Source organism: Phaseolus vulgaris, chromosome 11 (assembly GCF_051622355.1).
Source record: "Phaseolus vulgaris cultivar YP4 chromosome 11, ASM5162235v1, whole genome shotgun sequence".
NCBI classification, from domain to species: Eukaryota; Viridiplantae; Streptophyta; class Magnoliopsida; order Fabales; family Fabaceae; genus Phaseolus; species Phaseolus vulgaris.
In genome coordinates, this window is record NC_143508.1 from 819,940 (window position 1) to 840,603 (window position 20,664).

A 20,664-nucleotide genomic window follows, 5' to 3' on the forward strand; every position below is an offset into this window, starting at 1 on the left:
TCACATTTAAATTTCAATAAACTCAATTCGAGATCTCATATCGACAACTAGAGATCAAAACATTTCATAATGTATAAATAAGTACAAACTTCACCTTATAAATTAGTTTTATAAATTAAATTAAACTTAAAGTTTGACTTTCTAAAATATAATCATTAAAACTTCTAATACATTTTCTCTTTTAACATGGATTAAGAGATTCTTATAACCATATTTCTAAACATGCTTTTACATAGATATAGATGTGTGAAAAAAAATCACTTATAATAAAATATGACATGATATATTTTTACCATTTTATTTTATGTTCTAACTTATTAAAACACCAAACTAACATGATAACGAAATCACTTTGAGAAAATTTCCTTTTTTTTTGTTAATAACTTAAAAAAGAGGTTAGATATTTTCAAATGTTAGAAGTACTTTGTTTATTTCTCAAACTAACTTTAAAAATTTAATCCTGTGTTGACATTTTCATCAACAACATCATCTTTTAAATTTAATATAAATTATGAAAAAAAATATTTTAATCAGTAAAACAAGAACCAATGCACAAAAACATAACACAAATACAACAGTAAATTTATGATTTTGTTTTCATTTTAATAGCTCTCACTCAAAATTAAACTCCAACATAAATAATATCACACTGTTCTTTTCCTTGAACCCTAATTGAGTTTCTGATTTCTCATACTTATTAATATTATACACACTACAAGAAAATCATAAAATAAAAATCATTTTTTAGAAATCAAAATAATTAGTTACAATAGTAACTAAATTAGAGACCATTTTAGAAACTAAATAAAAATTTAGTTTTTAAATTAGTTTATATTATTGTTAAATAATTTCTAAATTGGTATCTAATTAGCAACCAAGGTTTTAGAAATCAAATTTAGAAACTAAATAATTGGTAGTTAAAACATTGGTCGCTAATTAGATACCAATTTAGAAACTATTTGACAATAATAAAACCTAATTTAGAAATCAAATTTTTATTTAGTTTTTAAAATAGTCTTTAATTTAGTTACTATTGCAACTAACTATTTTGGTATCTAAAAATTGGTTTGATGATTTTCTCGTAGTGAGATGTCGGTCACAATTTAATTACTACTCTATCATTAATAAAAAAAAGTGTACAATTCAAATTATGAATTACATTGAAACACTACGAGTCTCTTGTTTTTAGTAAAGAATGATTTGTCTTTATCCCATTAATGTCGTTTTCTCATTAATAAATCTTGGTTAGGTATATTATTATCATGGAATATTTCTTAATAAACAAAACAACGTAAAGAACACACAAAAAAAGTGTCCCATTGAAAGTGATTGCTCATAATTAATTTGAACCATTATTTTCTTCAACCCTACTACAAGCTTCAAATTAATGGACACAAAATTTCGATGCTGTGTTAAACCTTTATCTGAAGCAATTTGGGATCAAATTTTGAGAGTGATTCATAAGAAACGAATCTACGTAATTAGTAAAGAGGACTTTTATGGTTTCTTTACCTTTTCTTATTTGAAAGCGTTTATTAGTTCAAATAAAGATATTGGAATTCCAAGAAATGACAGTGAATTATCAGAAAGAAAATATTACTTATTTATAGTGTTATTTAGAATTGAGATAAAGAATATATACTCTTTTCTTCTTCAATTTATAAAATATTTTTTAAAATAAAAAAATATCAATTTTTAAAACAAATAATATCTCAAATACAATGATAGTTCTATCTCTTAAACTTTGAGTTTCAAACATTATTTTTTGTACAATTACATGTTAAAATACATCAGTTTTTCATTTATAACAGTGATTTAATAATATAATTTTAAAATTACTTTTCATTTTAAATAAAATAACTTATTTCTCCTTTATGATGAGTGAACATTGGAAAAGAAACTATCTAATGAGTTTAAATACAATAAAGAAATGCCTTAGTTTTGTGCTTTTGTATATTTATATATAACAAAGTGAAAGATGAGAAGAAAAAGCAGAGAGATACAATGATTGAGGTGACAGAGTAATAAATAAATAATATAATAAAAAATGTTAAATTAACAGTACTTTTTTTATAAATTTAAGAAACATAGAGCTGCATGTGCTTTTATGTCCATGTCTATTTTAATATTATTCATCAGTCACTGGTACAATATTTTAGTAATCTGTCTGAACTTTTAAGTTTAAACTTTAAAAGCATAAAATTTTGTAGTTAAAAACATATTTTTATATAATAAATTAAAATAATACATATCTTAAAAAAAGAAATATTTTTAAGTAAATATTCTTGAATATATTGGACCGAGAGAACTCTTATCTTTCTGCTCGGTCGGTCGGTCGGTCGTCTCCTGTTTTTGTTTATTCGTTGAATGACTTCTCTCACTTTTGTTGCTATCTTCTTTGTAATTTTCTGATCTGGATGATACTTGTAAAATGCACTTCAACATTCAAATGAGATCTTGGTATTTGGTATTTGATGGAATTAATCATGATGATGACATACATTTTTTTTCAAAACTCATGACTATTTATATGATTACTATGATCTTTGTTATTGAGTCAGATTAAATTTTTTATCATAATAATTAAAAAATGTATTATCTAATTCTTAATGACGATTTAACCAAGTTAACTTTAGGTTTGATTTAATAAATCTGAAAGTGAAGAAACCTCCATTTATCATTAGGTACCGACCAAAAGAGGTTCTTTTTAATTGGATGTGAATGATATTTAAACTCCAAAGGCCCCTAATTCCAATCTCCATTAAATTCAATTGTTTGTTTTTGAAGAAATTTGGTTGTCATGTGCTAAATTGGAGTAAAGAAATGAACCTTATCTGTGTTTTATTTTAATGGGGTTTAGTTGGCATGTGCATCACTTATGATTCACCAATTTGAATCTGTGTCTTTTCTATTCCCATTTTCATAATTTACACAAATCATGTCAAGCAAATCAGTATTATGAGACCCTTAAAAAAGTCAATAAATGGGCACAATTATTATCCTAACCCTAAATTTAATAAAGTGATTCCAAAGTTGAATAGTTATCATTAGATACCAGAAAAGGGTTAACACATTTTAATTTCTTCCTTTTGTCACTTTTGTTTCCTTTTTGACATTCTCTTGCAATAACCCAATTCTTCTCCTTGCCAAATTAACCCATAATTAGCCTTAGGGAACATACCAACATAATAATACTGATAAGAATCTTCCACTCATCAAAGTTAATCTTCTTTAGTAAAATATTTATGCAGGTAATTTTAGTGGTGTTACTAAAAAATTATTTAATTAAATTAGAGATTATTTTAAAAATTAAAAAAAAAAATAAGTATCTAAATTAGTTTTTATTATTAATAAGTAGTTTTTAAATTAGTATTTAATCAATTATTAATGTTTTAACTAACAAATTCTAAATAATTAATATCTAAAACTTAATTAGATACCAATTTAGGAACTAGTAGTAGTGTGTTATAATTTTCATTATCTAGTATAATAATTAAAATAGTTAATCAATTGTTTATTTTCAATTTTTAATTAAATAATATAATGAGCTTTAAAGTAAAAATGGAACATATGCATATAATCATATGACTATATTTTATTTTTTACTTTACTAGTAAATAGTTTAAATCTTAAGTGAATTGTTATTGTTTTATTTAATTTTTACTTTTATTTTCATTTATTATTACATCTAATTTTTAATTTTATTTCTTATTTATTGTAGATCTACCTGCAAGAATGATGTCAATCTATTTAATTTACTAATATGATAATGAATGTAATATTATAATTTTTTTATCATTATTATTTTTTCAAGTACCAATTTAGAAACTAGTAGTAGTGTGTTATAATTTTCATTCTCTAGTTTGCTTGTGCCACTGAAATAAAATTGTACTCCTAAGATCCAATCATGTGGCCTAACACAATTGGTGGCTAAGGAGAAGGAACCTCTGAAGGTTCAGTTTGGCCCACATGCTAATCATATCAATTTTGGGGTGCTCAATCTTACCCTCAACCCTTCTTTTGGTTCTTGCAACTTCAAAAATCTAAAGCACTTATTCTTCCAAGTTCAACATGATATTATAGTGACATGGTGACACAAAACAACTAGCTTCTTTTTGGCTTATTATAAGCCCATACCATTCTCAAACTCCCAATATATTTCCCACACTTCTCACTGATTCTCCACAGAAAGACACAATGGGCAAACCAAGCACCCCCAGTGTCCTTCTTCTATCCCTTCTCACTCTTTCACTCTTTGTGGCTGAAACCTCTGCAAATAGGCAACTTCAAGCTCTTAACAAACTGCAAAAGTCCAAGTTTTTGAGAGAAAATTCAGAAAGTGGTAGGAGTGAGTTTGAGGTTGAGGAGGTTGTTGTTGATGGCATTGTTGATTCTCAAGAGGGTCTGAAAGAGAAAGATAGAATTGGAAGGCTTCCAGGGCAACCCCAAGTGAGTTTTTCTCAGTATGGAGGGTATGTGACTGTGGATAAAAGTGCTGGTCGTGCCTTCTATTATTACTTTGTTGAAGCTCAACGTTCTAAACACACACTCCCTCTTCTTCTTTGGCTCAATGGAGGTAAGCAACACCAATCTTAGATCTGATTCTTTGTTGCTCACTTGTTTTCACTCATGAAGTGTGTTATGCACTCAAACATGAAAGCTCTGTTAATTTTGTATGTTACACCCTTTAGTCTAAGGTATCAAGGAAGCTTAGACACACTTATTAAATGATGTTCTGTCTGACAGACACATATCGGACACTGACACTGATACGCGTATGACATGTGTTTTTGAAGTGTCTAATTCAAAAAGTACTTTTTAATTTTTGATAATTTTAACACAGTTTCAACACAACTTAAAAAAAAAACAAATACAGTAATTTTTTAAAAACACAAATTTATTGTATAAGTTTTTATCATGATTATAAAAATAAAAAACTAATTATTTTAAACCAACTATCGAAATCATATTTATTCACGTAAATCTTAATAGTCAATTTATATAATTTATAATAATATGATATATAAATTCGTATATTTATGTCTTACATTTTAAAAATTACACATGTAAAAATAATGTTTATTTCGTGTTCGTGTCAATGTTAAATAGAGTATAAGTGTGTGTGAGTGATTGTGTATACACGCATGCACATGTAAATGTCTTTCTGCCTCCAATTCATGCTATTTTAAGGAACACATCAGTTTGCATTCAAACAAAAAATGCCAAACAAAATTCATAAGAATCTGGTTTAAGATGCTTGCTAAATTCATCCTACAAAGACTTTTCCCTCCATCACTCCCTTTTTTCTTTGCAATGAGTGTTTTCTGTGCCTTTCTTGTCAACAAATTATTGATTTTATTGAAAGTGATGTATATGAGTCAATTAAGATGACTATACCAATTGCTCCAAATGTGCCAGCAACCCTACATCAAAATACTTATAACCACACACAATATAAAAACTTCATTATTTGGAAGTTACTTTGAGCCCACTTAATTTAAGATCACGTGAACTCATTCAACAAAACATCAATATCCTTCATCACTATATATCTATATTTATAGTAGTAGTCCAAACCAAACCGAATAACATGAAACACAATAACAGATAACACGATAGATACACATTATAAATTTGTATTAAAATTTAATTTTATAAAACTGACTTATCAAATAAAATTTACAGTCTCTTATATACTAGGACATATTTTTATCTCTATACCATGAAATGATTTTATCTGTAGTCGATATTCTAAGGTTATTTAAAATTATCTTTTAAATGAAATTATCACAGTTAATTGTTTTACACGACTCCTATGTTCCTTACAATTAGATGAATTGTTATGTAAACATTAATTAGGTTATTGAACTGTTTAAATCAATGTGCCGACAAAAATTATTGTTAATGAACAGTTCGTGGAGAGAGAGAGATCTGAGCTGTCATAATTATTCTATTCACTAATTATATCATTCTGATAAATAATAAATGGTTAATATTTCTCAGTGATGATCGATCATAAACAAGTGGATTCCTTGATACAAGCTATTCAAATCCCATAATTCAAGCTTCTAGACGATTTTTGCATTTATTGTAACCATCTTAAAAACTAGCCCTACAATGATTTTTTTAGTAACATAAATATTTATTGGCTTTAAGTATAAACTAACTTAACTAGTTAAATATATTTATTTATTTTCTCAATAGAAAAATGCAAAAACTTTATTCGTTTTTCCGAAAAACTAAATTTTGAATATAAGTCAAATCCTGTTTTTGATACGAAATTTAAAATGGTAATTTCCACTTAAAAAGTATAATACCAATTTATACAAGTTAAACTATGAATAAAGTTAATTTGATACAGTAAATAATAAAAAAAATTATTTAATAATTATATTTTTAGAGTAAAATGTTATATTATATTAAAATAATAACTCATTTAAGTGTGAAGTGAGTGTAATCCATAAATATATTACTCTTAAATTATTATTATATATATATTATTGTTTTTAGAACCCATTTGCTTGTTTAGATGGTGGGGTAACATCATGCTATTTTTTTTTATGTGCTGATAAAAAAAAAAAAATGCTTTTTTGTATGTACAACAAGCATGAGTTTAAAGAAGCTAATAAGAAAATAAATTAGCCTAATTGCATATTATTTTGGTTTAATTCTTTATGATTGAACTTTTCAGGTCCTGGATGTTCATCTCTTGCCTATGGAGCAATGCAGGAACTTGGACCCTTCAGAGTAAACAGTGATGGCAAAACACTACACACAAATGTGTTTTCATGGAACAGAGGTATACCAAAATCAATTCTCTTTCTAAAGTGATGGTTATTATGAAGTTAACTTTAAGTCTAACACAACCTCATAAATCAGTTTATAACTTCATAAATCAGTTTATAAAATGAGATTTGTACCCACTTATCACTTATGTACCATGAAATGTTCTAATATCTAAAAGTTTATTTTACTTCATAATAATTTATCTCACTTGTGGCTTAATTGGATTTTGAAGTTGCCAATGTTTTGTTCCTGGAGTCACCTACTGGAGTAGGGTTTTCCTATTCAAACAAATCAACAGATTATGACACCAATGGAGATAGGAAAACAGCTGCAGATAATTATTTGTTCTTGGTGAATTGGTTGGAGAGATTTCCAGAGTATAAAAACAGAGATTTCTTCATTGCCGGAGAGAGCTATGCTGGCCATTATGTGCCTCAACTTGCACATACCATTCTTTATCATAACAAAAGACCAAATAAAGCAATCATCAACTTCAAAGGAATCTTGGTATATGCATTATTCCTCCCTTTTGTTTTTCAAATGCAAATAGTTGTTAATTGACCTGTGTGTTAATTAGGTCTAGAATATAATTGATGAGTCCTATATCTCACTTTAGTCATAGTTTTGTTGAATAGCCTTTTTCTAAATTCTTGTTACTTTGATGATGGTGAAGAAGGGTTTGGGATTAGTTGGGTTCAAAAGGTACTTTGGGTCTGGACCAACCCACTTCTCCTTGGTGGGTTTAAGTTTATGACTCTGAATGGATTGAAACTATTGAAACCACTCTAAATAGTTGGTATAATGATAAATTTAGAAATAAATATATATAAAATATAAGTTTGAATATTAAAATAATAGTTATAATGGAATTGTATAAAAAATTTGAGTTATGAATGTATCATTATCCATTAAATTTATATTGCATACTTTTTTAAGATAATGTTATCTCAATCAAGAATCCCATAATTAACTTATAAAGTTTATTCTTAGTGGAGTGAGGAGAAGATATGATTAGTGGTCCCTTAAGGCCTGACTCAGGATGGGTGGTGGTGACACTTTGTGGATTGGTCACTCAGGGCAGAGCCATTATTTGCTTCACTATGCCACCATAGCTACCATTTCTTGAAAAATGAAATATATACAATCTTAAAGTCACATAAAAAAAAGTAAAGATAAAAATTTATACTTGTGGTATCATAGTTGGGTCTGAATAATTTTTAGGTTCTTGCCAATAGGAATAAAAAGTAGATATAAAAACAATCTTAAATAATAATAAATATTCAATATAATAATTTCATTATTTTCTCTTCATGTTATTATAATAACTGAAATAATGAAAATTGATCCTAAAATGAGTTATTAACATTTAATATTTAAAAGACTGAAAACAAGATTAGATACAAAAGGATAAAAAGGTAGTAAAATATAAAAATGACACAATTTGACTGAAATCATACTATTATTTGTGATCAAACTGAATACTCTAGTTAAGAGACATCTTTGTTGACTAGAACAATATTTTATTAAGTATACTTGGTATAAAAATATATACTTATATAATTAAAAGATGTTAAGATTATCTATTATCCTTTAATTTTAGAGAATTGTAATATATTATATAGTAATTGAATTAAATCTTACATATGCTATAAAAAAACAAATAATGATAAAGGATTTGGATTGTTATTATGTTTGTTGAGAAATTGTTATTAGAATAATAGAAGAAGGCTAACATATAAGTGTTTTTTGACATTTACAGATTGGGAATGCAGTGATAAACCAAGAAACTGACTCTCAAGGACTGTATGATTATCTTGCTACCCATGCAATCATCTCAGATAAAGCAGCTTTTGTCAATAATGCTTGCGAGTCCTCACCAAAGATTCAGAAAAGTGAGTGCGAAGCAGCAGAAGAAGAAGTTGAGAATAATATTGAATACATTGATTTATACAATATTTATGCTCCAATCTGCAATAGTACCGAACTCACACCCCGCCCAAAACAATATTCTGTAAGAATTCAATTTCACTCTTTTTTTTTCTTTTTATAGTTCAAGAAATAGCATCGTTAGATCAATTACTGCATTCGAGGTATTCTCCACTTTGAAAGTTGGTGTTCTGTGATGGTTTTGTCCTTAAAAAACGTTTCGACGGGTTGAGAGAAGAGGGAGTATATAAACTGTTATTGGCGTTGACTCTTGACTCTTGAGCGATATTTACAGTACCGGAACGAACCCCCCAGTTGAGATCTCAGGGGAGTGGATTCCCCTAATTGAAGGGCTTGGGACATATTTTCGTTTCCACATACGATGCCAATATAGTTCAACATCACTCAGGAGTCAAGGCCAAATACAGTTTATATACTCCTCCTCCCTCAACCAACCAAAGTACTTTTTAAGGAAAAATCATGATGGAGCACCAACTTCCAAAACAGGCAATAGCTCAAATGCAGTGATTGACACTAGTGATATTATCACTTGGATTTGAGGTTGGAACAAAGATGATGCATGAAGTTCACTATAATAGATTCCATTTGTATTTTGTTTTGCAGATTGTGACTGATCCATGTAGCGAATATTATGTGCAAGCATATATGAATAGGAAAGATGTTCAAGAGGCTCTCCATGCCAATGTCACCAATCTCAAATATGACTGGGAACCCTGCAGCGATGTCATTACTAAGTGGGTAGATGGTGCTTCCACAGTTCTTCCAATTTTACACGAACTACTCAACAATAGCCTCAGGGTTTGGATTTTCAGGTAAGATCTTCATGCACCCTTCACATAGTTTTTCTTAAAACTTGCAATTAACTAATCCTATATCTTCTAGTAACTAATTTTCCATTTTGGTACAGTGGTGACACAGATGGAAGGGTTCCCATCACTTCAACCAAGTATTCCATTAAGAAGATGGAGCTTCCCGTTAAAACTGTTTGGCACCCTTGGTTTTCCCATGGAGAGGTAATATAGAAAGAGTTACTTACACACCCATAATATTTATTAAGAATTGAATTTTCATTCTTATAAAATCGATTTATATGATAAGATTTTGCATCCAATTATTTGTTGTCGATGTGTAATTTTCTACACATGCTCTCACATCGAGACTACAACTCATGTGTTAGTCTATGAATTCATCCTAAATCGAGATCTTTTGACTCAATTTTATTCGAGATTTGCTTAGGGAGCAACTCCATTTTTCACCTTGAATTCGTCAAAATGTGAAGAATTTCTTACTTTTCATGAAAGATTAGATCCACTAACCGGAGGCTTATGGCTGACTAATATTATACACCATCATCTAGTTATTGTAATTCTTTTCTTGATAGTGAGTCACATGTATAGGACCAACTGGGTATTGATCATACTATAAAAGACATCTAGTTATTGTAATTCTTTTCTTGATAGTGAGTCACATGTATAGGACCAACTGGGTATTGGTCATACTATAAAAGACATTTTAGAGACTCATAAAGATCCATTTACAGGGCATGATCATAAAAGTCTATATAAGATCCTAACAACGTCATGACATGCTGAATTGATAAACCCAATATACTTTTGATGGAATATATTCTAAATATTTATTATACCATATTAAAAATAAACTTTAAACTTAACTCAACTTTACAAAATAGATTTTATTTTTTTTTAATCCGTCTAAACGCATTAGAGCTAATGACTCGTATTGCATTGAAAGAATAATGATGAAGCGTGGTAGCTGCTTTAATATTTTTAATCATACTTTTATATCATAAGAAAGCATTTTGAAAAGAACTCTGGTGTGAGACAGGTTGGTGGCTATGCAGAAGTATACAAGGGAGGCTTAACATTAGCTACAGTGAGGGAAGCAGGGCATCAAGTGCCAAGTTACCAACCTGCAAGAGCCCTAACTTTGATCAAATATTTCTTAGACGGTACTCCTCTTCCAGGTCCTCCCAAAAGAAAGGCCTAGTTTATTGGAATCCCATTGTAGCAATGTTTCATTTGAAGGAAAATAAATTCAATTATAGTTGGGTTTCTTGGAGTCTATTTTTGTTGGCAATCTTTCATTGGTGAGAATCTTGTAAGGTTGTAAATATCATTATGAGCTCAAGCCAAAAGTTGAACATGGCAGGATGTAAATGGTGCAACCTCTCCGTCCTTCAAACTTCATTGCACTAAAAGAAAAAGAAAGTATATTTATTTGAGCATGTGATAAATGAAAAGACTACACTAGTCAACTTTGTGAAGAGATTATACGACTATTGCTAGGATTCTTCTGAGATTTGATACAAAATCTGAAAGATAATCTCATATTCGAAAAGACTTATGGATTATGTAATCCAGAAACTAATTGTGTATCTGAAAAAAGGCTTCCGAATTACATAATCCAGAAGCTAATTACGAATTTGGAAAAAAAACTTTTGAATTACGTAATCCAAAATACTACAGAAAGACATTTTTGGAATACCAAAAATTTATGGAGGTGAGAGAAGAACATATGAAGGTGCAAGAAGAAACAGTCAAAGTCTCACTTAAATTTCAAATAATAAAAAAAGAGATAGAGCAAAGTAAAATTTAAAAAACAAAGATGAAACAAACATGATGTTGATGTATAGCCTCCACCCTTACAGCCAAAAGCTGGTGAATAAGATAATAGTCATCATAATGGTGTTGTAAAATAAGAAAATCACAATGGTTAGCAACGTGTTAAGAAATTACCGACTGTTAAAGGCATAATAAACTCGAATTGCGGGCATTGATGAATATACAGTTACTACATGAAATCAGTTTTGTACATTTTAACAAGGTTTGGCAGTATGGTGTACTAAAACCTTAGGTAAAAAAATCATAGAAATTGCAGATTAGTTAGTTTATGTACAACTGAGTGATTGTTAAATTTCAACACAGTCATCATCCTCATCTTCCATCTCCCTGTCCCAATCCAATGACAACGAGGTGGCTGATTTCATCAACTCTGTGAGCCCAGTGAGATCCTCTAGGTAAGTAGGATGATTAATTGCTTGAAGTATGAACTCCATTCCTTTGTTTCGATATTCTGATACAACCTGAATTGAATGGTTGCAATTTAATAAAAGAAAATGATAGTTTGACAACTCATGGAGGTGTAGACAACCCTTGATGTGACGAGTTTAGAAATAAATATATATAATAAAGGATAAAATGTTGATGATGTTATACAACATACCCTCACAAACATCCATTAAACTTTGAAGCATGCACCTATCCAAATGAGAGGACAACAAGCACTAGTACTATACTAGTAAACATATTCCAGCATATTGATCATTTGAGAGTTTGTCAGTTAAATTACACAAAATATTTCAATAATTGGAACTAATAATTTTGATGATTACAATCTCAAATCCACCCTCCATTTGTCTAATTCCCTTTTCCATTTCCATATTCCACTTTTTCCTCTATGTAACTTTGCACTGATTGAATCTGACTAATGTTAATGGTTTTAAACTAAACCAGCTATTAAGCTTGAAGAAATTTGAGAAAAGGCCTTGGTCTAAATAATTCTTCTTTTAACTTTTAACAATTCAAATTTACTTAAACTAAAGTTAAGCACTAAATCTTGTTAGCACAGTTTCATGCCCAGGTTATAGGCACCACATCCTAATCACTGGAGGTAATGGAAAGCATACAAAACCTATTAATTGCAGAAGAAGCATTATCAAATAACTACTAGACTTACTGTATGACTACAGGCAGTGCAGCTGGAGGAGGAGTAACCGATAAGGGTCATTTGAGAAAACTGAGAAAGGGAGCCGCGAATCTGATGAGGTAAAATTCCGAGAGGTTGCTCGGTAGCTCGGTCGACAGCATTGTTAATGTCCCCTACTGCAAATATCCTGTAAAGGCATAGTTGATATCTGAGTTTCGTGATGGATAAATAAAGCAAAACAATTGGGATTATTCCCTCTTTGGCTCTCTATTGTAATGCTTCAAAATTCTTCTTGTATATAAAAAAATGTTTTCTGAATTACCCTTGAGGATGATGCAAAATCCCGATCAGAAGTTCGGCTGCAAGGGCCGACGCAATAGGAGCCAGCCCTGGTCGGGTCACCGTACATTGTTGGTCCAAAGTGCGGTTGGATGTTGACTGAAGAAAACCATCATGAATTAAACCATCATGAATTAAACCATCATGAATTAGTTATAATACATTTAGTTTACATTAGTTCAAATATCACACACAATGCAGCAGGAAAATTACATCGGTTGGTGCAACAACATCACTGCAGAAATAACAGCCCAATCTATGCTTTCCATTTGCATCATTTACTGGCTTATCAACACACGAAGAATTAACAATTTCAGCATTGAAGTTGTGGGCAGGACTTAAAGGACCAGCTCCATGGCGCATAACCAAGAAACTATCAAACCCTAGTGCAGCAGTAATGGTAATCTGCAAGTTGAGGAATAAAAAGATACAGAAGCATATTAGTTAAGGATACTGAATCAAACAACAGATTGGATAATGATCACAATATACGCTTCATTTTAAAATGTGAATCGTGTGTTAAGCATTGATATCATTAGTTAAATACAACCTAAACTCTAAACTTTAAACCCTAAACTGATACAACCTTGTTAGTATTGGCACAAAGAAGTGTTGGGAGCCATCGACTTTCCCTTGTATCAGTCAACAAAAAAACTGAATCGTGAGCCTCGATTAAATCTCGCAACCTTTTACAATCTTCAAGTACACTATCGTGTTCCTGACTGTGTATGGGATGTCCAGGCATTGGTATAGCCATAACAATTCCTTCTGCATCCTGAAAAAAAAAACAAAATGCATGTAGTTTAAGGGAAGAATAGGATTATCAGATTTAGTAATTTAGCATCAAATGAAGTGTTATGGGTTAATAATTTACCACAGCTGGAAATATCCGTTTGAGACTTTCCACAGCAGCTGTTGCTTTAAATTCGCCACCATTAAGACAGTCGTCCAAAGTATAAAGAGACTGCCTCAATGGGTTAGACATAGCCACCCTGCCATTGTCAACTAAAGTGATTTTTCGAACACCCCATGCCTGCAAGAGAACGATTTTTCGGTTATCACAAATTAAACCATAAACCCTCACCATAAGCATGACAATAGGATTTGTTCAACACTCACCATAAGCATGCGTGCGACCTGGCATCCAAGTGTGCCAGCTCCAAGGAGAAGACACTTCATGGAAGATAAGGCATTCAAGTCTAGAGAAGGCAAAGCACGCCACCTCATGAGCTTTAAATTCAAATCTGCAGCAGATATGGCCAATCTGAATGAAAAAAGAAATTAAAACCAATAATACAAAACAAAACGATAGAAATACACAAAAAATAAGAAGGCATTTTAGGAATGTAAAGAAGGAACAAGTGCGAGGGAAAGAGAAGAGAGATCAGGGAGAAAAATGCAGGCATTAACCTGGTTGGATCCATGGACTGTGCAAGACTTATACACCTAGAAGATTTTCTACCCTTATTAAGTTCCCATCCAACTGCACTAGGCACCGTGTCTTTCCACCCTATTTAGTTACTTCTTCCGAGTTAGAAACCGAACAAAAAAAATACAAAGGCATATCAATAAGCAATTAGTAGTTACACAATACACTATCAATGAAACTTTACCTTGTGGAACTGTTATCAATGCTTCACCAACGAGAGACAACTTCATATCTGCAAAACCACGGTTCTCTCTGTAGCAGAAAAATTGAACTGAGTTGATATTCCACCTCACAGAAATAAGTGCTAAGAAGTTGCGGAGAGGCCATCCAGGATTATTTGGGAGATGACATGGATCATAAAATCCAAAAAGGATCTGCCAATAGAAACTGGTAAATTTCATGAAAGGACATCTATGGTTTCACATTCAAAAAGAACTTTTACAAAGACTACATTTAACTATGCCTTCATTACCCTTTCGATCCTTCTAGTTTGGCTTGTATGCAATTTTGGTTCCCCAATTTTCATGCTAATGTACTCCCACTATTTATAAAACTAAGAAAATTTGGTCCCTTAGGCAACTCTATTCTACCTAAAATCATCATACTCTCATTTTTTACTTTAAGATCATTACAAATTGAATCAGTTAAATCATCTTAGTAATCAAACTTATCAACCAAACACTGCATTACACCAAAAATATAAAAATTTGCAAACAAAAACTTATCTTCATACTATAATCTTGTATCTTAAAAAATCATTTAAGTTTTACAAGTTCAACCACATTTCTTACTTCTAAACTATTAAAAACATTTCATATAAAAAGCCTTCATAAACACCCGAAATATTAAGATAAATAGTAACTTAACAATACGAGTCTTTAAAATAGAAGAAAATCACCAAGGAGACTAAATTTTCTTAACTTCAAAATTATAGACTTGATTACCTCAAAAACAAAATTGGGGGTCTAAAGTTGGGCGATGTCCAAACTAGAAGAACCAAAAATCAATTAAACTTTTAATTATCTATTATAACCGGTGTTGAAGTAGGAGACCTTGTTAGCATTGCCTTGACAAGCTTCCCAGTCCTTCAGAAGCCTGACAGTAGCACATGACTTTTGATCTATGGTGACTAAAAAGAATGGAACATCTGCCACATTTTTTTATTATTAGGCAAAGCACACCAAGTTAAAAAAAAAATGACAGAATGGATTAATTAGGTTACTTCCATGCGCTTTTTAAGAAAATTAAGAAATTTATACCTGATGTTGATTTTGAGCTTCGCCACTCGTTACAGGCTGCAGAGAGGGATTCAGCCTAGCATTCCACAAAACAAAGAAAGTTAAAATCAACAAACATAAAGTTATAATCAAACAAATGAGTTGGGTTGAGAATAATGAAACACAGATTACCTCAGCTATGCTGAACCACTGAGAAGCTGGCTTCAGATTAACCACAGTTGCAGGAGGATCAAGCATGAGAGCAGGGAAAGCAAACCAGTAGTTGAAAGTCCACTTTTTCAGGTCAGCAAAAGAAATAACCAGGAATCTCCCAAGTACCGAACAGTCCTCCACAGCTTTTCCAGTTAGAATATCATCCCATATCTAATTTAACAACAGCAAAAGGACAAACTCAAGTGAGATAAAAACATTTCAATTCAATTTATCTTCTCTAAATGACTGAAAAACTGTGTCTACCTTTGTTGCCTCTTTCTTCAAGAGCTCATGCTTATCAAGTGCATGGAAGCTCTCCACAGTATTTGTATTGTAAAGCATTCCCGGAACAGAGCACTTGTTCCGATTGCCGCGGCTCGGTTCAGGAATTAACGATGCCTCGCTCAATTCAGAAGGTAAAGACTCAGATAAAAGAGTTAAAGGATTTGATACTTGAGTGTGAGAGCAAGGTGCATAAAAGCCTGCAATCAAGAAGGGCATTGTAAGATGAATGAACCTAATGCATACAATTCATCAAACGTCACATTCACATTGAAGAAACTGATCAATACAAAATATGCATATTCTTTCACAATCTTCTAAAAACAAAGACAAAAATAACTATGTTGACGTGTAAAGATTAGAGTAAAGAGATGAACCGAATATATGAATTGGAGAATCGTCTATGCCAAGTTTGTTAAGCTTCAAAGAAGACAATCGGTGCCAAAAACCCTCGTCGACGGAGCTCTGCATCGGTGCGAATTGCAGCAAAGGCTCCATAGTTTGATCGGAGATCTGTCGCTGCTTCGTTGGTCCCACTTCAACGATTTTCTAACCGATTTCAATTCTTCAATTTTCAGCAGAACTGGTTCTGTTCAAGGATTCAATGGCGTCAAGAAAGAAACTTGGTCCATAGTTTTTTTTTTTTTCTGTTGCACCAGATGAATTCAGATTTGCACCTAATACTATGAAAAGTCTTTTTTGCCCTTAATTAATTTATTTTAAAATGTAAAAATTGGATTATGTATACATAAATTTAAAACAAAAAAAAAATAATATTAACACTAACAGAAATATAATTTATAAATTATCTAAATAAATGTAGCAAACATAATAGATATATTTCCAAATGTCATGCTAAAGGAATTTTAAATATCATGCAATATAGTCTTGTCTCTTTTATTTAATTACAATAAAAAATATATATTAAATACATTTATATTTATAACATAATAAATATAATTATATTAAAACAATTACGTTATTTGTTTCTTTATAAATCACTAATTTTAATTTGTTGTTATGATATAAAACTAAGAAAACAGGAATATAAATAATAAATTTTTGAATAAAAAGAAGTTGTGTTTTTTTCAATAAATTTTGGTAACTGTTTTTTTTAAACTAATATATGTAGAAATCAGTTATCAAGTTCAAATTTTAAATGTAACGGTTTATTATAGGTTGAACTCTCCTTAACACGTGAAGATTTTTTTTTTTCATATCTTCATCTCTAAAATTATAGTTTTTATTCTTTCATATTTTCTTATTACAGTAAATGTCATGCAATATATTATATTTTTATTATTTATATATAACAAAAATTTAAGTAAAATTCCATAAATATCTATCAATATAATTTATTATTTTATAAAATTTGTAAATTTAAAATTTAGTTTTAGTAATATGAATAGTTAAATTTGCATGATTTATTATTTGAAGTTTAAATTGGAAAGTGGTGTGGTAGATAATTACTTTCATTCTTTGGGATTTAAGTAAAACTCCATAAATATCTCATTATCAATGTAATTTATTTTTTTATAAAATTAATAAATTTAAAATTTTATTTTATTAATATTAATGGTTAAATTACATTATTTTTTTTCTTAAAAATAGAAAATTTGGATCATATATAATACTTAATATCCATTAATAATCTATACATATACTTATATAAGAAGATTTTTCTTTTTTAAAACCGTTTTTTAGTAAAAAATGTTTTTCCATTTTATTCTTACATTAACATTTTATTTTATTTGGATTATTCCATCATTTGGTAATTACTAAAACAATTTTCAGATCACTAAATATTTTAACTTCATTCTGGTTAACCTTTCTTTAATTGTTCTCCCCGTTAACTCTTTAATTTAAGTACAGAATCGTCTGAGAATAAATATTTATTGGAAAATGAAAAGAAGGCAAAAGAAAGATAAATTTTACCAGATTTTAAATTTTTTAAAACAAAAAGAATTTGACAAAAAAAAGAATAAACTAATAGACAAGTTTATTGTTTGTTTGTTTTTTTTAGTTTGGAATTTTATAGAAAAAGGTTAATTATTAAGGTAGTGTTTTTAACACGTTAAAATAAATAATTAATATTAATTTAAAATATAAGTTGTTGAAACATTTATTTTCAGATAAAAATGATATTTTAATGTAATATATTTAATATGATAAAAGAAATAATTAATACTATTTTGACAAATTAATATATTTTGATGTCACTATTTACTTTTTTTTGTGTGTATCATTTGAAAGTAAAATTCAAAATAAAAGGTAATGAAATATATTTTTAATTTAATTAAGTGAATAAAAATGTATTTAATTCTTTAATGAAAAAACATTAATCCAATACAATAAAAGTGATTTCTCTTCGTTTTTTTTTTATATTTAGCTAAATCAACTTTTTTCTTTTATTAGTTGCAAGTTCAAACTCCTGATATTATGAAGAGAAGATACGAGCAAAGCTGAATTTATTTACTTTTTTATTTTATGATTAAGATTTATTTTAAATCCAAAATCCAAAAAAGCTATGTGTCTTATGGAGCAGATTGAATTTATTTTAAGAAAAAGAAATGTTGGATTCATGCTGTTGAATTTTTTATTATATAATTCTATTATTTTTTAACTTCAAATAAAAAATGCTGTAATCCAAATTAGATCAAAGTAGATAACTTTTTTCACCAATAATCTCAGTGTATTAACCTCTTATTTATTTTCCTCTCCACAGTCACATTACCTATCTAAATTCTTGTTACTTTCATGATGGTGAAGAAAGGTTTGGGATTAACAACTAAAATAAATCAAATTTCACATTTTAAGCAAGTTAACATTAAATCCTTTTTTTTAATTTTTCAAATTCATGCAAAAGATCATACATAATCTCTCAGTCACCAAATTAAGCAACCAAGAAATTCCCCATCAATGAGGTTTTGATCAATAAAAGTTTCATTTTTCAAACAAAATTAAACAACCAAGAATCTTAAATAAATAAAAAATTACACAAGAGCCAACCAGTCCACCATGAAACCTTCTTCCTCCTTTTCTTTCAGAACTTAAGTTCACATGCTACTTTTACAATCATCAACTTGTATGAATGTAGCTTTCATATAATAGGTTAAATGGAAGTCATCACCTTTGTTGAATTGATAAAAGTAAAACTTCCTCAGTTACCACAGACATGAAATCTAATGATCACTACAATTTCCCAAATTACCAGTAACCAGCAACCAACTAGCAAAAGAATGGAAAAAAGACAGAGCAATTCACACACACCCAAAAGTACTCCAGCAAGGTGAAACTATCAAAATTGATTTTACAATTTATAACTAAAAAAGACTCTAAGACAATGCACCATACATAAGATACATTCAGCTATGACAAGAATCTGTGTTTCACTCATAATTACCAATTCATTTAGCACCACTTGGTTGCTCTGATGGATGCTTAATGATGCCTAGTTGGCCACCATCCTTTGTTGCCAGAGTTGCAGCTTTGATCTCATTGCACTGATTAATGAATTTGCTAACCTCCTAGATTAACACAAATTGAACCCAACTTAGTAAAGAAATTCAACATTTACCAACAATTTCCCAGAAGATAAACACACCAAAATGCCCATTAAACTATCCCAAGAAACAGTATAAAAAAGGTCCATCCACAAAAACCATCAAAGTGTGATATAATCGTTCTAATGATCACTTAGAAACAGAGAAAAATTATGAAAAGCAATTTCGAGAAAACCCTAATTTGCTGTTAAACAAGCATCCTCACCCCAGCACAAAGCATACCATTCAGAACATAAAGTTCTCAGAACTATGAACACCAAGAAGATAAAAACTGAGATGAGTAAAGAGGCTTACACGATCAGCATCCATTTCCTTTGTGACCTTGGATGGCTTCACGAATCTCTTTCCTGCGAAGAAAAACGGTAAGAGATTATTGCAAAAGATCTTACACTAGAAGGGGGAAAAAATCAAACGTGGGAAACGGTAAAACCTTTGCGATTAACAGGAGCTTTCCCATGACGATTGGGAGGAATCGATTTTTTCTTGGCTTTACCCTTGAAAAGATTCGCCTTCTGCGTCATTTTTCTCAGCGTCTGATTTTAGGGTTAGGGTTTTAAGTGCAATTGGTTTGGGAATTTTTTTTATGGCTGTGACACTGCATACACATTTTAAATTTGATTTTCGGGAATCTGAACTTTTCACGCTAATCTAAAATGCTGATAAAATTGGTTATTTTTCAAATAATTATTTTTTAATCTTAAAAATTATAAAATTAATTATGTTTTATCGCTTAAAAATTTAGGAATTAGTCATTAAAAAAATATTAATTTCTTTTCATTAATATCGTTCTTTGATAAAAAAAAAATACCGCAAAAAATTAGCACGTTATGAATTAATTTACATAATACATATTCAATTCAAAACATTCAAACAATAAATTTATTAATCTTTCTTTTTATATAGTTTATTTTCATCTAGTATAAAAACTTAATTCATACTTAAACTTTTAAAATTTCCTATTTAAATGTGAAACATTACCACTCATGATAAATTTTCATTTAAATCTAAGTATTTTACTCGTAATTACTTTACTATATTTTTTTACCTGATGATTAATATTATTGACTTTTTTGTCACAATATATCTTATACACCACCAAGTATTACATTTAATTTATTGATATATAATAAAATAAAACAATTATAACTGAATGTATAAGATT

The 20,664-nt window shown here is 29.7% G+C and overlaps 3 protein-coding genes across 6 annotated transcripts; 1 reads left to right on the forward strand and 2 right to left on the reverse strand.

Moving 5' to 3' along the window:
• The first annotated feature begins 3,860 nt into the window (after nt 1–3,860).
• SCPL40 (serine carboxypeptidase-like 40) lies at nt 3,861–11,019 on the forward strand. The gene is made up of 7 exons (XM_068628790.2): nt 3,861–4,576; nt 6,692–6,799; nt 7,019–7,293; nt 8,546–8,797; nt 9,337–9,545; nt 9,641–9,746; nt 10,579–11,019. The coding sequence occupies exons 1-7, from the start codon at nt 4,198–4,200 to the stop codon at nt 10,738–10,740; spliced, it is 1,491 nt and encodes a 496-aa protein (XP_068484891.1). The 5' UTR covers nt 3,861–4,197; the 3' UTR covers nt 10,741–11,019.
• Nucleotides 11,020–11,495: 476 nt separating this feature from the next.
• On the reverse strand, nt 11,496–16,626 carry APG7 (ThiF family protein). Of its 4 annotated transcripts, none has more exons than XM_068628686.2 (14): nt 16,317–16,626; nt 15,922–16,139; nt 15,637–15,828; nt 15,487–15,541; nt 15,280–15,374; nt 14,412–14,601; nt 14,209–14,308; nt 13,918–14,062; nt 13,673–13,831; nt 13,385–13,573; nt 13,012–13,203; nt 12,782–12,897; nt 12,490–12,646; nt 11,496–11,836 (listed from the first exon to the last, which is right to left on the reverse strand). In XM_068628686.2, the coding sequence occupies exons 1-14, from the start codon at nt 16,435–16,437 to the stop codon at nt 11,663–11,665; spliced, it is 2,103 nt and encodes a 700-aa protein (XP_068484787.2). In that variant the 5' UTR covers nt 16,438–16,626; the 3' UTR covers nt 11,496–11,662. The 4 variants fall into 4 exon arrangements, with proteins under 4 accessions (XP_068484787.2, XP_090153394.1, XP_090153393.1 ...); XM_090297268.1 differs by having other exon boundaries at nt 13,918–14,042; nt 16,317–16,571; XM_090297267.1 differs by lacking the exon at nt 15,280–15,374 and having other exon boundaries at nt 16,317–16,578.
• Nucleotides 16,627–19,051: 2,425 nt separating this feature from the next.
• LOC137826733 (uncharacterized) lies at nt 19,052–20,128 on the reverse strand. Its single transcript, XM_068632846.2, has 3 exons — nt 19,933–20,128; nt 19,797–19,849; nt 19,052–19,466 (listed from the first exon to the last, which is right to left on the reverse strand). The coding sequence occupies exons 1-3, from the start codon at nt 20,021–20,023 to the stop codon at nt 19,347–19,349; spliced, it is 264 nt and encodes an 87-aa protein (XP_068488947.1). The 5' UTR covers nt 20,024–20,128; the 3' UTR covers nt 19,052–19,346.
• Between the last annotated feature and the right edge of the window lie 536 nt (nt 20,129–20,664).

Bases quoted from the DNA above. Each gene is read 5' to 3' on its own strand.
- LOC137826733 (XM_068632846.2), bottom strand. From the start codon at position 20,023: ATGACGCAGAAGGCGAATCTTTTCAAGGGTAAAGCCAAGAAAAAATCG. The intron at 19,850-19,932 runs GTTTTACCGTTT...TTTTCTTCGCAG, and splicing joins AGCTCCTGTTAATCGCAAAG to GAAAGAGATTCGTGAAGCCA. The intron at 19,467-19,796 runs GTAAGCCTCTTT...GTGTTAATCTAG, and splicing joins AGGAAATGGATGCTGATCGT to GAGGTTAGCAAATTCATTAA.
- SCPL40 (XM_068628790.2), top strand. From the start codon at position 4,198: ATGGGCAAACCAAGCACCCCCAGTGTCCTTCTTCTATCCCTTCTCACT. The intron at 4,577-6,691 runs GTAAGCAACACC...TGAACTTTTCAG, and splicing joins TCTTCTTTGGCTCAATGGAG to GTCCTGGATGTTCATCTCTT. The intron at 6,800-7,018 runs GTATACCAAAAT...TGGATTTTGAAG, and splicing joins TGTGTTTTCATGGAACAGAG to TTGCCAATGTTTTGTTCCTG.
- APG7 (XM_068628686.2), bottom strand. From the start codon at position 16,437: ATGGAGCCTTTGCTGCAATTCGCACCGATGCAGAGCTCCGTCGACGAG. The intron at 15,542-15,636 runs GTAATCTGTGTT...GTGGAATGCTAG, and splicing joins AGTGGTTCAGCATAGCTGAG to GCTGAATCCCTCTCTGCAGC. The intron at 12,647-12,781 runs GTAATTCAGAAA...ATGCCTTTACAG, and splicing joins ATTTTGCATCATCCTCAAGG to GATATTTGCAGTAGGGGACA.